This window comes from Simochromis diagramma, unplaced genomic scaffold (assembly GCF_900408965.1).
Source record: "Simochromis diagramma unplaced genomic scaffold, fSimDia1.1 OVJJ01000421.1, whole genome shotgun sequence".
Lineage (NCBI taxonomy): Eukaryota > Metazoa > Chordata > Actinopteri > Cichliformes > Cichlidae > Simochromis > Simochromis diagramma.
Window position 1 is genome coordinate 2,424,416 of NW_024387250.1, and position 16,511 is coordinate 2,440,926.

The 16,511-nt window shown below is 37.0% G+C and overlaps 1 protein-coding gene across 7 annotated transcripts in view; it reads left to right on the top strand.

Annotated features, from left to right (window-relative positions):
* The window catches only part of eys (eyes shut homolog), a 166,353-nt gene that overhangs the window by 52,042 nt on the left and 97,800 nt on the right, over positions 1 to 16,511 (top strand). For all 7 annotated transcript variants that reach the window (XM_040001369.1, XM_040001372.1, XM_040001375.1 and 4 more), the window contains 4 exons: positions 2,996 to 3,193; positions 4,766 to 4,887; positions 7,750 to 7,871; positions 8,750 to 9,009. In XM_040001369.1, the coding sequence (XP_039857303.1) occupies positions 2,996 to 3,193; positions 4,766 to 4,887; positions 7,750 to 7,871; positions 8,750 to 9,009 (702 nt within the window). The remainder of the gene's footprint in view (positions 1 to 2,995; positions 3,194 to 4,765; positions 4,888 to 7,749; positions 7,872 to 8,749; positions 9,010 to 16,511) is intronic.

Consider the following 16,511-nt stretch of genomic DNA (forward strand, 5'->3'; position numbering starts at 1 on the left):
AATAGGATTAGGGCCACTGGGGGGGGAAAAAGTGGGCATGTCTTTTTTTTTTTCTTCTTCTTTTCCCGAATTCTGAGAAAAAAGTCAGAATTCTGACGTTTTTCTCAGAATTCTGACTATTTCATCAAAATATTTTTTTTCAGAATTCTGAGAAAAAAAGTCAGAATTCTGACTTTTTTCTCAGATTTCTTTTCCAGTGGCCCTAATCCTCTTCAGTACTAAAGAGCCCAGAGCCTGGGTTCTAATAATTTCTTATGTTTTTTTTTTTTTTTTTTTACGTTATGTTTTACACTGAATTCTTCATAATTTTGTAATCATTGTGTGTTATGGTTTTATGTAATTTGTTGTTGTAATTTTGCTTGTGTATTGTGAATGCAAAAGTCCAACAAAGAAACAAGGGTTGAAAATTAGAAATAGCTGTAACTCTACATGCAGCACATCAGTTAACTATGTTAAACTGCATTGTTAATTTTTTACATATAAAAAGTGACAGACCACATATTCCAAACCTCTGGAATTAACATCAGCATAGAAACTGTGCTGAGCTTCATGGCATGGGTTTACATGACGGCCTAGTACTTTTATCCATGACTGGTTGTCAGATGCATTACTTTATCACGGTGAATTCATTTACTCAGTCATTTCATTTTCTCAAATAAATCAATAAATATGTTAAAAAGTAATTTTCACATTTGATTATTGATACTATATCCCCAAATAAATGAATAAGAAAAGATGAGATAATTTTATCAGCATAATGATGAAAAAAAAAAAACTCTTTTATGTTGAGTTTTGGCACAGCTGGGTTTAAATCCCATTCTGGTAAATATTTTAGTTTTTAATATATTATTAATCCACATGCTGGTCTTATAAGAGATGCACTGCTGACTGTGCGTGATACATTTCTAAAACTGGGATTTCTCAAAAACACAAAACAGTAAAACTTTATTATGTTTGATGGAAAAAAGAAAAAAAAGAGAAAACATTTACTTAGCCAGACTCTTTTTAGCAATTCACCCTAAAAAATCAGGCAGCCAGTCGAGAAGGACCTCGGTAAAAACCAACGACCTCGGTAAAAACCAACAACCACTTTGACAGATCTAATGAGCTCATTGGCTGTGAGATCATCGTAGAAGGACAACAGTCAGGGCAGTATTTCACAAATTTGGGATTTACAGCAGAGTCATCAGAAGAAAATGACTTTTAAAAAGGCACTTCAATGACATACTGACAACATAAGCAGAAACATTCAGAGCTCTGAAAATGAAAGTGTTCCAGTGTGATTCAAAGAACTGTAGAAAGTAATGTCAAAAACAAGTGATTACCCTTGTAACACCACTTCAGTGTACAGTGTGGTAGTGGCCACTCTGCATCTCCAGTGTGCATCAGTGTGCAAAGCTACTCCTTTATACTATGACAGAAATAATTATACAGTTCATGAAGTCAAACGCTAAAGCCATTTCTGAGAGTATTTCTCAGAGGGTGAATGATTAACTCACTTTATATCTGAGGATTTCAAGTGATTCAGTGTATCAAGAAAGCCATGGCTTTGTGGAGCTTTAATTTCACCCACTTGTACCGTACAATGAAAAAGTATTCTGAAATGATTAAATATTGCACAATTTAGCACTGCCACTTCTTTCCAAAGGAACATACCGACGACAAAGAAGAAGAAAACGAATATATCAGTGAAAAGTTGTACTACTGTTTACCAAATGATAACTAACAGAGAAGCTGTCACAGTAGAAGTACCATTTATTAGAAGCATTTGTAATATCAAAATCAATATTTTCACCACATTTATGTGTAAAACGTTAAAATAGCCATAACTACACTTCAGATTCTTTCAGAATTCACGGATCAACCAGCTAACCAGCTGCTAGCTCAGCCAAAGTGCTTCTTATATATTATTTGGTATAAGAAACCATATGGACTCAGCAGTTTCCTGACAAATAAGAAACTGATTCGACTACAACTTCACTCATTTCCTTCATGTGATTGTTTTACAGAAACGATCTCAGTAGGATGCACCACCACTGTGCTTTGTCTATTTTTGCATGTTTTGCAACATTTGAAGATTTTTATCATCTGCACTGATCTGGTTAATTTTCTGCTCTGCTTTTTATAATTATGTTATTTTACTTTCTGTAGGCTCAGGAGAGATTAGCCTCATGCACAGTCTATCTGAAGGGATTTTTATCCACTTTCATTTTTCTGTGTAGTTCTGTCAGTTTTCATAATCAAAGCTGTTGTTAAGTTACTCAAACATGATGCAAATGGCAGTATTCAATAGCACATTAGCAATGACATTGAGGGTTAAGTAGCCACATGTGTGCTTTTATCACTAGTTTTAAATCAGCATGGAGCATTGTTGCATTGAATGAGGAAATTTTGTACAAAACTCGTTTTGTATGAGTACAAATATATATTTATTTTTTTAAATATGTTATGTAGTATTGTAACAGCTTGAATGTTCATAGAGTTAACATCATGTTCGTTATTTTACATGTAAATAAAAAAGAATGCAACAGACCACATAAAACATATCAAATGTTCTGCCATTTTAAAATATTAGCTTATTTTAGATTTGATCAAAAGGTTAGAAAAGTACGTGGAGGAACATTATCCAATAAATTAGGTCAGTAACCTGATTGCGTATAAAAAGAGAGGCAGAGTTTCTAAGATATAAAGGCACTCAGGGGTTTACTAGTCTATAAAAAACTGTCTACAAGTTGTGGAAAATTTTCAAAATAATTTTCAGCCTTATTAATATCGCATCATCTACAGTATAAGGTGTCACTGAACTATTCTTCTAAAATTAGTAAATTTCCTTAGATTAACATTTGGTGTGTGTTCTAAATTCTATTGTAGGTTCAAGGAAACATATAATAGAGGTGTACACTTTAAATCTTGAGATCAATTCTTGCACTGTGGTTTTAACCAAGATTCTTGTCTACTGGATGGGCCCTGTATTTATTTCTTTGCCTCTCCTCAGGTCATAATTGTGAGTTCTTACCCTGTGAGGCCAGTAATCCCTGCGAGAATGGAGCAGTATGTGTGGAAGAGTTGGATCAGGACCATTTCCCTTTAGGTTTCCGCTGTCACTGTCGCCGTGGCTTCACTGGTCCCCGCTGTGAAATCAATGTGGATGAGTGCAGCTCCAGCCCCTGTCTTCATGGCTTCTGCTATGATGGTAGGAAACAGCTTACGTCTTCCCAACATTTTCATGACATACACTCATGACGGAAGCAAAGCTGCACGCGTGTATTTAGACATTAAAATGCCATTTATGTGTCTAATTTGATTTTGTTCACTTGGAGTGTGATAGGTAGTTTTCAGTTGCTTCACCATTGTAGATATTACGGGTGTTGTGGTTAGAATCATTCATCTGACGAGAGGAGCTGGACATTTTTTACTGGAGTGCACTTGATTAGTTTCTTAATATGATGTGTCAGAGAAGATCAGTCATCGATGTTGCGCTACAATTTGAATAATGGATATTAAATGACTTTGAATGAATGATTTTGAATGGTTACTCCCGTGCATTTCATCTCTAGTCCAAGTATTTAAAAAAACTATCTGATCATTAGAAAAGTGCTGAAAAGTAATAAATTCGAAATAATTATCAGTCAATGAATCTTGCTTTGTTTATGTTATACTGTGAATTTGCATGATTTTGTCATAAATTTAGTTTAGTTTTGAAAAAGCATCAAAATATTTGTTTCTTCCACCCTTCCTGGTGTTCTTGAAAACTGCCAGCTCTCCAGTCCAGTTTTGAACTGGCTTATGCTTTTTCTAAAATAGTGATGGCAGTGGATCACTGTCCTCTCAGTGCTACAGTAGCCCTCCACAAGCTGTCTTGGCCAATTTTGAGCGCAGCCAGTTCACCTTAGGTTAGTGAAGGTGGATTCTTGGACCTATTGGCCAGTGCTCAGTCGCAGCCAGCCAGCCAGCCACAAGGGACAGCACTGCATAGCCACAGTGGCAGTGATGAGTAATGCTGCTGCCACCGAGGACTTACAGCATTTAATGAGAGTAATAGCATCTACACGCACCAAGACAGAGTGACAGCATAGATTACGTGGTAAATCTTTGGGATAATGAAGAATCCAGGGACCCTGACTGGGGAAGTAATAAATTCACTCCTGTAAGAACTGCAATTACCTCTGTCACTGGCTGCCTGTACCAGTGTTGTGTTGGAGAAACAGAATGATGCATCCTTGGTTAAAATCATTAATAAATAAAGAGAGGAAGGAATGGATTATTAGCCATGGGAAATTCTAACTTCTGATGGAAGAAATTGGCGCATTTGTAGCTTCTGAATTAAGAATAGCACTGAAATTGGTCCTCACCCTCTGTTGCGCTCTATCCCCATCATTCAGCGTGTTGCAAGTATGTTGAGAGTGTTGCAACAAATGACAAGGCTTTCAGGCTTTCAGTGAGCAGAAATATGGCGAGACAAGGAAAGCACCTGGCGAGAAGAGGACTGAATGGTCATCGCAGACAGGTTCATTTAAAGCTGGTTAGAGTGTCAAGCTGTCAGACTAAGGCAGTTTGGACTTTGCCAGCAACAGGTCTTACTGATACAGCCTAAGTCATTTATGTAATGGTCATACCCTTTAAAAATAGAATCACAGTAGCCATTGTGTAGTCATTTATGCTCATAATCAGCACTTACCTGTGTAGAGATGTAGGACCCACAGAGATTTGAGTGAATTAATTTATGATGCAAGGTACTGTAACTATGCTCCGGCTTTTCCTTTAGTTGTAGATGGCTTTTACTGCCTTTGCAGTCCCGGTTATGCTGGGCTCAGATGTGAGAAAGACATTGATGACTGCGTGAACAGTTTGTGCAGCACCAACTCAGTATGTAAGGACCTCCATCTGGTAAGTTGAAACATTTTTCCAAGGCAGTATAATGGAGTGATGTTATAGCCTATGCTTCAGAATTGCCCAGTCCTGCAAATCGCCACAGTTGGTAACTCTTCATAAAATATTGATAGACATGAATCACATTAGTTACTGTATATTACCTTTGATGGCTGCTGTGCATTCGGTGTTTTAAAACATTTCTTTTGCAGTAAATATTAACAAGTGTGCAGTAACTCGAACATTGGCACATTATTAAAAACGAATAAACTACATCGGCATGACTTTGTGCTCCAGAGCAGCTCGCCAGTTATCTGGTTTACAGGTCCAGCATGATTCATATTGTTTTGGGTGTCTGGGGGGAAAATAAGGTAGGGAACTGTTAATATCTTATGTCCCATAGATGGCCATTATTATTTATATCTCATAATAGAAGAATTATGCCAATTACAGTGTCCCACTTATGCCTTGTAGCCAATGTACCATAATAACCAAAGGATTACCAAAGTATCCCTAGAAGGAAAACAGTCATTTGTAATGATAGCGTCTCTGTTTTTAACCAGTGTTGTTTTAGATCATGTGTCCAAAACAACACATATACCTGATAATTAGTAATTATTTAAAAAAGCTTCATCTTTATGTTTAAAGTGTAAGTCATAATAAACATAGAAATATTCAATAGGGTTTTCTTTATTTATATTTTTGATAGCCATTTAATAACTTTACAGTGTCTAAGCACATCTATAGCACGACATATTCCCCATTAAAGACCTCCACGTCCTGGTTATGCAACACATGGGCGGGCTTGACGGGAAATAAAAAATGCTTATGTCAGAAGTTAAGTTTAACAAAAAAAAGCAGAACTTTTAAAACTTGTGTCTTGAAGGCACAACTCTATTCTTGTACTTATTCAAATGTTTTTTAAGCCAATAACATTGATATGTTGCAGCTGCGGAAAGGCCTTGGGAACCGCATGCTGCTCACTAACTGTGCAATGAGTACCAGGAGCCTTTTTCCAACAGCTGCTTTTTTGCTAACAGATTGCAGTAGTAAAACAGATGTGTCATAGATAAAGTCCATATATTTAGCCTTTTTTTTCCCTCTGGTAACTTATGATGTGTGTAGTCGAGTTTTTAAAAAAGGCTTACATTAGAGTAGTAATGTTAAGATAGAGGAGAACACTTTGCAATTACAAATAAATTTTTATAAAGTTTCTGTACCAAATTTAATTCTCATGAAATCAGTATTAAGATTTGCAGAGCTAAGTTTTAAGATTATAACATGACTTTCATTTTTTGTAGCTTATCAGTAATGGTTGTGTTTTATCCAGCTGGTATAAAGAAATAAAAGTCATCCATCATTAAAATTTTAAAGTCAGTCAACATATTCTACTAATAATTTTATCTGGCTCTTTTTGATGTAGTTTATAAGGAACAATATACCAATGGAAGCCTATTGTGGTGCAAAAGCTGGTTAAAACACTGTAGTGTAATTTTCATTTTCTGGGATAAACTAAACTTCAAGTCCAAAGACAAAAGGACACTGTGTAAGAAGACGATGGGATCTGATAGGAGGAATATAATGAAATTTCCACAGGTATTTTTTTAGTCACCGTGTTTTACCGTTACATTTTTCTCGGTTCATTATTCAAATAGGGCCGTTTTTTGGAAACCCCATCACATAGTCTTGTTTACAGTGCAGCTATTTCTCTCTCTGAACATTGTGTCCCACAGAGCTTTACCTTATTTTGGAGAATTGCAGTCCCTGAAGGTGACTTAGCAGCAAAAATGAGATTATGTTCTATTGCCAGGGGTAAGGAATTGGAGTCTCCTGGAGGTATCTAATTTATCATGAGATGACGGCATTTTCCCCCACCACCATAAGGCCTACAGTGTACAAATTATATCAGACAAAGTTTAACGGCTCCCCTTCAGTGTATGAAATAAATATTAGCATGCATTCAACCGCAAGTACCCGGGACCTTTCGACAGAGGGTTGGCAATGATAAATCCCAAACAACCTTTGACCATATGACTACGTTCATAACGTATGCAAAGAGGAATTTAAATTAAGATGGCTTCTTGGAAAGTAATGGAAGAAAAACATTAATCTCTCTTGCAGCAATTCATTATTTTAGCGCCGATTGCAGTGATGAAATAAAGGACGAGTGGTCCACATACTGTTTTGAATAGAGGAAAGGCAAGAAAATAAAAGATTAGCAATGTTTGAGCTTTGTATAAAACGTTTTTTGAATTTAAAGTACTAACAACACATTTACTGGCTCCAGAATAAAAAAAAACAACCTGACAAAACTAAATCCAACGTGTTTTACATATTTGCTTGGCTGTGAAAATATCCCTCAAAGAATATGCGGTGGTAATGCTGTACGCTTCATAAAGGTTTTGTATCATCGTATCTTGAATGTGATGGAAAAAAACAGGCTCGCATACTGTCCAGAGGGTGGGTGGTAGGAGGAATACATCAGCACGGTAATGTGGAAATGTAAGACAAGCATGACTCTTCCTCACTTTAAACAGATTTCCACAGGAAAGCTTTTTGTGTGTGTGTGTGTGTGAGTAGGAGGTTTTATTCCGCAATGTTTTCAAGAACATTGAGATGAATTAAATCAAGTATATTAAGCATTGCAACATTTGTTTTTTAAAATGCAACCAATATAAATAACGAAACAAATGAGTGGCAAAATGCCCTGTCTGCTCCGTAACAACTTAATTAACAGTCCCTGCATGTGAGATGTGCCTACTGCTCTCCTAAATATTCGATTCTAACCACCTAAAATACTAACTCTACATAGTGCAGATGTGAAATGTGACTACTTTCCAGTGTTAATCTAATATTGTTTCCCTTTTTCTTGTATCGCAGAGTTATGAGTGTGTGTGTCGTTCTGGCTGGGAGGGGGAGTACTGCCAACAAGAAATTGATGAATGTTTATCACAACCCTGCAAAAACAACGCCACCTGCACAGACCTTCTCAACAGCTACAAGTAGGTGTGCGAGCTGGCTCGAGGGCAGCGTCCTCGCGAGGTGCATCAGTCACTTAAGAAATGCGGGGGAAAAAGAAGCCGTTCAGAGATAGCAATATGTCCTTCCACTGGCACCGGAGATAATGAATTGCAGATGGCAGGTAAAACAAATGAGTCAATCAATGGCTCACAGCATGAAAAGGTTTCAGGGGATCTGTGACTCATTGGAGGAAAAAGCTGGTGTATCTGCTTCGGCTAATGCCCGCTCTCACTGGGGAGACATAAAAATGCTTCAGGTAGAAAAGTTGGGGGATGGAAAGGAATGCAAGGTGGAGTGGTTGTAGTGCCCGGGTACTCACTGCCACCAAGTGGAGTATTCACCTGCCTTAAGAGCAGATACTTGAGATTTACATACACTGTGGTTGGCTCTCGGTTTCTCTGTCTCCATCTGTCTCTCTTTCTGTCTAGAACGCATACATTTCCATTAAATTCCCACTCAGCACTCTAACCTCTTGTGTCCTGCATTCAGCTGTCCAGAATTAAAAGCTGCTCTGACCAGTAGTGCAGTTAAACACTAAAATTCGTACTTTCTCTAACAGAGATCCAGGAGATCAGTGTGGAGAACGCGTGCACTGTAACACTGAGGTTTTGTGTAGAAGAGTGTGTTTTGTGGGTAATTTAAATTATCATTAAAAAAAAAAAAAAGCAAGCTATTCAGGAGTTTGTCTGCAGCAACTCCCAGAACATCTGCTGAATGCATTTTTAGCATAATTGTCCCAAAGAGTATGACTGCCATAGCCTTTAGAACATTTTAAAAAGTGTTTATTCATTTATGATTCATTTAGATTTATGGCAAAATAACCTCTACTGTGTAACATCTCCTCTCTGGTGTATGTAAGGTGTTTGTGCTCACGAGGCTGGACAGGTGTGGACTGTACAGAGGATGTGAATGAGTGCGATTCTGGCCCTTGTCTAAATGGAGCTCGGTGTCAGGAGTCAGACATACCTGGGGAGTTCTCCTGCACCTGTCCCCCCTTCTTCAGTGGCCCCTTGTGCAGCCAGCCTTATGACCCGTGTGACCCCCTCCACAATCCCTGCCTACACAACTCCACCTGCCTGACACGCTCCAATGGAACAGCTTCCTGCAGATGCCCAGCTGGTGAGTGAACTCGGCGCCGCAGCCTCGTACTCGTGGTGTTTTTATTTTCGACTTATTTCCCAGCATAATCGTAGAATTTTGTTCAACAGAATTGTTTAAAACTTGAGGGATTTAAAAATTACAAACAGCATCATTTCATTGGAATAGAAAGAAAGTAGCACTATCCATCTGAAAATCGTCGTTTTTATCCTCCCTCTGAAATGTGCTTTTCCTCAAAGTTGCTGTAAAAGAAAGGTTTAATGTCTTTGTGTGCATGAATAAAATGGTAAAATGTGCTCCTGATACCTAAAAAATGTGCCATAAAGAAAACATACACAGGTGATTTAAAATAAGAGACATACTTTTTGCTGTAATATGGAGAAGAATATAAGTGAAATATGGCGGGTTTTTGCTATTATATGGGTTAAAAGGAGTGTTAGACATAATGAAAGTTAGTCAGAGGTACAATTTGCATTTCTAGAGTTTTTCATGCTCCACTTTAATTTTTGCATAAGAAATGGTCAACAAACCCAGACATTGGTGTCTTTTGCTTGCTTTTCTCCTCATTGCAATAAAACTAAATTAAACTGAATACTTATTTAGCAGTAAATCTGTGTATCAGTGCCAGCTGGGTCATCATAATGCATACTATATTCTAAGGTAAAGACCCTACAGACACATGGGGAATCAGCAGGTACTACCACTCTTTAATATGATTCTTATTTATAAAAACATTACTGTATACAAGACACATAATCTTTTAGCAAGACCCAGTTAGTCTAATGTAAGTTCATGAGCACCAAAAAAAAATTTGGACATTTTAATGAAATCAGTGAACCACTTTGGTCTGTTTTATATGCATAATACATATTCTACATCACAATCTTTTATTCTTTTTTGTTTGTTTGTTTTGAAGTCTAATCAATACACAATCACAAATTGGGAAATTGTCAGGGATAAATTACATCTTTTGTGCAATTTAACAGTATATGTGTAAAGTTGTTTAATCATTATTCACTGTCATCGTCATTATGTTTCCGGACTTTCTACCATTGCCTATGATTGGGCGATAAATTGGTGCATCCCTACTAATTGTAGCAGCAGGAACAGTAGATGCTTGGCTAAAGACAGATGCTAATTCTGAACGTCTTGAATTCACGCATGCATCCAAATGTCTTAGAAATTACTCGTTACTGATAATGCAAAATTAGATGTTTTTTCTTCAACATGTACATATTCTCAATATTCCCATTTACAAGCAGATTGCAAACTAATGTCCGTTCAAATTTGCAGCTAACAGACACAGGATGAAAGAACTGTGGGTGACTAAGGAGTCAGACTGTAAATTATATTAAAAGAAAATAAAGCATTGACCTCGTTTAGTACTGGCTCCTTCTCGCTCATTCACATGCCCTCGCAGGCATAAATAACTCGGGCATGCACATCCACTCAGATGTAAATGAAACACAGGAAAATCTGTTTTATGTTCAATTCATGAGATCAGTCAGGTTTTTGTTTCACAAGCAACATATTGGAATAGAGCAATGGCAATGATCGCTTTCTTCGTTAAAAGGATCTATTACGATGTTTATCAGTAAAATCTTGTTAGCTTGTAAATTGTAAATGAAATATCATTTTAACATAGGCTTTCATTGTGGAGGTTAAAACGGTATAGGGTTATGTTGTACCTAATGGCTCCATCAGCAAAGAGATGAAAAGATGTTGCCAGATATAAATAGAGCGGCTGGGTTAGTTTCAGAAAGCTTCCTTTGAGAGGAATAGGAAATTAGGCGCTGCATACATTACACCAAGAGCTTTGCGTGGGTTTGGTCGTTTTCACTTCACACAACCGTGACTCACCTTCTCTCCATTAATATTCACCTTAAATCCATCCTCCATAGCTACTACTCAATAAACATAAAGGAGCCCATGGCTTGATCCCAGTGCAGCCGTTTTAAAAACTTGTTATTTAGTATTCACTGTAGGTTATTTGTCAAGGAAATTGTCTAACACTATTCTTCAGACTAATTGAAAATAAAATTTGTCTGCATATGCATCTAAGATTTAGTACATTAAGCACATCCCAGTGCATAGACAAAAGCTTTTACACAATACAGCAAATATTGTCAAGGTAACTGAATTAAGGAGAATGATATTTTTATGCTTTTAAATGACACTAAATGCTTGCAAATACTGTAACTATGTTCAGTGTAGCATCAGTAAGTGTTTATAAGAAGAAAATTGAGTTAAAAATTAAAATTCAGAGCCTCTTATTTGCTTTTAGATACCGAGTCTTAAATATGTAAATAGGAACATGGCAGCTTCATTCAGTGGTTTTTGCAAAGATCAAGCGAGACCAATGATCCACATTCAAGTAAAGAGAGCATGTGCTCTTATATAAAGGCATGGTTAGCTGTTAAGGAAGTTGCACCATGGTAAAACAAGCCTCAGGATAAACATGAAGGCTTGTGTTGTTAATAAGGTTAGTTACTGAGATACAGTTAACTAAGATTAAATACATATTTTTAATTAATTCTAACTTTGTATTAGCAAACACATGCAGGTGAATGTAAGAATCTTTGCTAAAAACAACAATCAGATAAACAGTTTATGTAGTCTTGTGTTAAAAAATTGAAATGCAATGTAGGGAAACTTAACAATATCTTAAATGCCATCTCCTGCATGGTGAAAAGAATACAAACATGCAACAACAAAAAAAGCACTTTGCTGCTACATCCATTCTGCTAATCTTGTTTACTTTAACCTTCTTTGCTCATATCTGGTTTTGTTCTGTAATAAACTGCTGCGTCTAACACAACAAAAGTCGCTAATTTCAGCTGTTAGGTTGTAATGCATAATCCATGGTTGGAATAACAGGTGTTCTATTCTTTCCATTTCACCAGAATTGCATGAGTGCAACTGAAGAAGCACTGGTATTCATTGTGATGATGCCTTTGAGGCACTGCTAATGCTGCGATAATAGATGGCGGCTGTCAAACCTTTCATAGCCAGCCCTGTGACAGTATCTGATGGCTGCTGACAGGGGTCTTTTATAAAAGCTAAGTGCTTTAACTTTAGTGGTCATTATACCAAACTTGCTTTACTGAAGAGATTACAAAGTTGGTTGTGTGGTCTTAGCTTTCTCAAGAAACTTCACTAGACTCTACGCATCTAACAAAAAGGTTGATATGGCAAGTTTAGTGTTCATCAGCTTAGCAGGATCTAAAAGGCAGCAATTAGGCGGTTTCTACTGGGAGCGGCATTAAAGGGATTTGTAAAACACAGCCACAATGGAAATGAGTTCTGTCTACAAAGGTGTACTGTGAGAAGCTGGGGGCCAAAATAAAACCAGAGCAAGCTGAAAGACTCGTCTTAAAAAAAACACAGGTGAAGCAGTTATCCTCTTTTGATTGTAGAGGGCTCCTGTAGGAAGTTTTTGTTCTTACTAGCAGAGACACTCCGCTGAGGCTCTGGCCAGGAGGCCTAAGTCATCTTGCCTGACCAGCACAGATGTTCCACTTTCCTCTTAATGAGGAGCCTCAGCAGGGAGTGCCAAACCTGATAGAAGAGCAACCTGAAAATGGGAGAGTTAGGGTAGAAGGTTGAGGTGAGGGTTACTGGCCGACAACTGCAACAAATGAAACAAACAACACATGGCATCACTCAGCCAAGACTGCGGTACAAGGTGGAGTTGCATCAGAGTCTCGCACACAATCTATAGTCTGTGCTGTCCTTGCTCGGTTTGCTGAATTCCTTGAGCAAAGACAAGTTCACATGTGTAAACTTTAATCTTATCTTGGACCTTTCCTGCACATTCTCTGCCTCTGCTGTTTAGTCAAGGCTCCATCCACTTAAACTATCTGAAGAGCGGAAAGGCTATATTTATGCTTTTTTCCCTTTGAATTTAATTAATAGAAACTACAGCTTAATTAATAAAACTTCAGCTTTAGTCATTTTTCTTTGAGATTTGTGTCAGTGGAGTTTAATTTTGAGTTACCTTTTTTTTTTCTTTATTTTTTTTTAATCACTGAGATTGTAAATAATTCTCACATAGTTACTTTATGTAGTTCTCATGGATTTTGTAAAACTGATTATAGGATTCCTTCGAGACTTCAAGACAAAACATGTCAAAACATTCTAACCTTTTGATAATTACATCAGAATTACTGATTATTATTCTGGATGTGAAATATTTATAATTGTCAATTATTTAAAATGATAATATTCTATGGATTAGATTAATAGATTGTAATTCTAGTTTCATTCGTAGGTTCTTTAGGATGGCATTTTCAATGGATATCACACTATGCCACTGCAGCACTTAACGCTTTAGACTTGTTAGTTAAAGTGCCTATATTCATTATGAGCTTTTTATTGGTTTTTGGGTGACAAGTTGGCATTTTTAAGTGTTAAACGTGAGCTGTGTGATATGAGGACAATCACTTTGCCTCTAGTCCATTATATGAAGTGGAGACTTTTTCTTTCTTTTTTTAAATTTTTGCAGTACAGGGAATTAATTCAAAAGCATTGTGTGGTCTCTTCACATGGAAAAACCATTTGGTCTCCATGGTTCAGAATATACCCAGAGGTGTTCCTGGCCAGATGGAGAACAAACCCCTTTATTTGCATGGCATGCTACACTAGCCTTCACCTTCCACAAGATTGAGATTGTGTCCTACCAAACAGTTGGTTAATGAGCTACTGTGGAGCTATGCCAACAAGAGAACTGACACATAGCTAATATGATACTGAAAAAGATGTGTGGAAAATATGTGTTGCCAAAATGTGTTGGAAAAAGTCTGGCCTCGGTAGATTCATTTTAGGTGATTATTCTTTTTTATAGAGGGGGCAGACTATATGACTTATAGCGGACATGTGTCAGTTAATAAACCAGATGCCCTGGCAGATGTATAGCAAGATCACTGAGACTTTTCATTATCTTAGTATAAGGAATTAGAAATACAGATACTGCAGGTTCAGTCAACTTAGTGTATTTTGCCCTTTATAGTGTGCTGTTCTAGATTATTATGATTACCATCTTTATGATGAGCTTTTTTATAATAATTACCTCATGCAATCCACATTATCTGCTCTAGTTTGTATTAGTTCATTTATAAAAATGAATAAAGTGTCAAACCAGGATTGGAAATCTCGTCTAAGTAAATGACCTGGCTGACATACCCTTTAGCATTTAGAGCATATCAGTTACATATAAGACACTTGCATACTGTACAGAAACCAAAAAAAGCTTATATATGTTACGACTCATCACTTCCCAGCTTATTTTAACAAAACCAATGTAATGTGACTATGAGCCTGCACAGTAGCCATTCGCTTCTCATAGCACAATTACTGAGATTAAAGGTGTTCCAAATAAATCTTTCTCACAGAATAATGGACCACGACAGAGAGGCAGTCAGTGGCCATATTGTATTTTAATCAGAGTTCATGTCATGTAAATCACAGCTCCATTTGGGAAACTATTGTCTGGTCTAATATTCTCACAGTGAAGGCACACAAAGAAGTGGGAAAATATTAAAATGTAGCCGGTGTTCGACCTCAGTATGAGAGCGTGCCCCTTCAGTTGGCAAAGGTCTCACCACACTAGTGATATTCCATTGCTGAGGGCAAAGGTGGTTCTCTTCTTCCACTGTAGCTTTGAAAGCTGTTTCTAGATCAAACAACAGCTGCGGGGGAAAAAGGCAGGAAAAAAGCATCAGTGATCACATAGTAGTGTGAGAGGATTTCCCTTCATGAAAATTCTTCATCATTATTTGATTTAACCAGATTGGTGTTTAACCCCTGAATGCCTAACAGCATGTAAAATGCCCAAATAGTCTCTGAATAAATATGTGGAAGCTACTACAGATCTGATTGAATGTTCTGTTTTTTTTTTAAAAAAATACACCATAGGTTTACTTTTAGAAGCTGCGAGATATCATTGAGCAAAGTGTATACATCATAATGACAGTTGCTTAGCACTGATGTGGATATTAGACACACTTTGTTTTTGTACTACAGGTATGCATAGGTATTCAATTATACGTGCATTTAAAACAAGATGGCAACAGCCTGACAGCAGAAAGAAGACCACCATTGTTTGTGTGTTTTGCTAAACAACATGGAAGAAAATCACAAAAATAAGATGACGCGTGTAATCTCTTAACAAAAATAGGGCATGGGACATATAATACAATATATACACCATAAAATACATGCAGTACAAGGTCGCTGAAGCATGAACCGTTGATTTGCATGCTCTAAGCAGAGAAAGGCATGAGCTGCATAAAGTCTGCCTTGTCTGGAACAACCATGCAGCCTGAAATGATTGACAGTGATATGATATAGACATGTCGCAGGTTACTTGTGGTGTAGTATATATGGGTAGCTGTTGTTGGTATCAGTGATTTTCAATTTTATAGTTTGCTCTACAGACAATAGTTGACCCTGATTTTTCAAAAATAAATAAGTTTCTTATTGTGTTACAAACCAACATATCTTGTGACTAAGGCAAAAATAAATTTAACAGTAGACCTGGTGTCTTCTATGGGAATATGTTTCCTAATGTTAAAAAATGTCTTCTGAAAAGTGAAAAGATGTAAAAATGAGAACATTTTCTTTTTTTGTATTTCTGTCATGGGAACTGCAATACACTGCTGTACCCAAGTTTCTCTTTAGCTCATGACACTCACTGCTGTAAGCACAGTGTTACAGCCTAAGGTGACCTAGATGAGTGCATCTGCATTCATACCAAGTCGGAATAGTCAGAATTGTTTTATATTGGCATGCAATCCTCATTTCTCTGTGAAAATTATACAGCATGTTTAGGCATAATCAATAACTGTAACTTTTGACTGATAATATGTGTGGAAATACAATTTTTAAGCTTAAGGACTAAGCTAATACCCAACATTTCCACCTTAAAAAAACTAAACAAACAAACAAAAAAGATGAATTACCCGTAGAACTTGGGCAGACAGATATCTAACTAGCTAGCTAGCACTATATCGCGCAAGCTAGCTATAAATGTAGCTAGCTATTTATTAAGCTATTTAGCTTTGTGGCTATTTACATAGTTATCATTAAAAAGAGAGAGGGAGGTAACAAAATTGCTCATCTGCAACAATGATGTTTACTAATGTATGATGGTCATAAGGAGAGACAGCCAGTGCAGAATTGTATGCTCACCACTTTATTAGCTACACTTTTTCAGCTACTTGTTATTGCAAATATCTAATAATTAAAACACCAACTCCTAATTTCCTTTATGATAACCCCAGTGTGTTATTTTTCTGATGGCTTCCTCTAACAGGAAAATGTGTCACAAAGCTAAAATCATCTCAAACTGTTTTCTTCAACATGACCGCAAGTTCACCTCCATTGTCTTCACATCTCAGTACCTGGGTTCAGTCTATCCCAAAAAATAATTAAGGCTGCTCTGAAGGCAAAAGGGGGTCCAGACCGGTATAAGCAAATATAACTAATAAACTGTCCAGATTTAAAGATTTAAAACTAAGGATTAA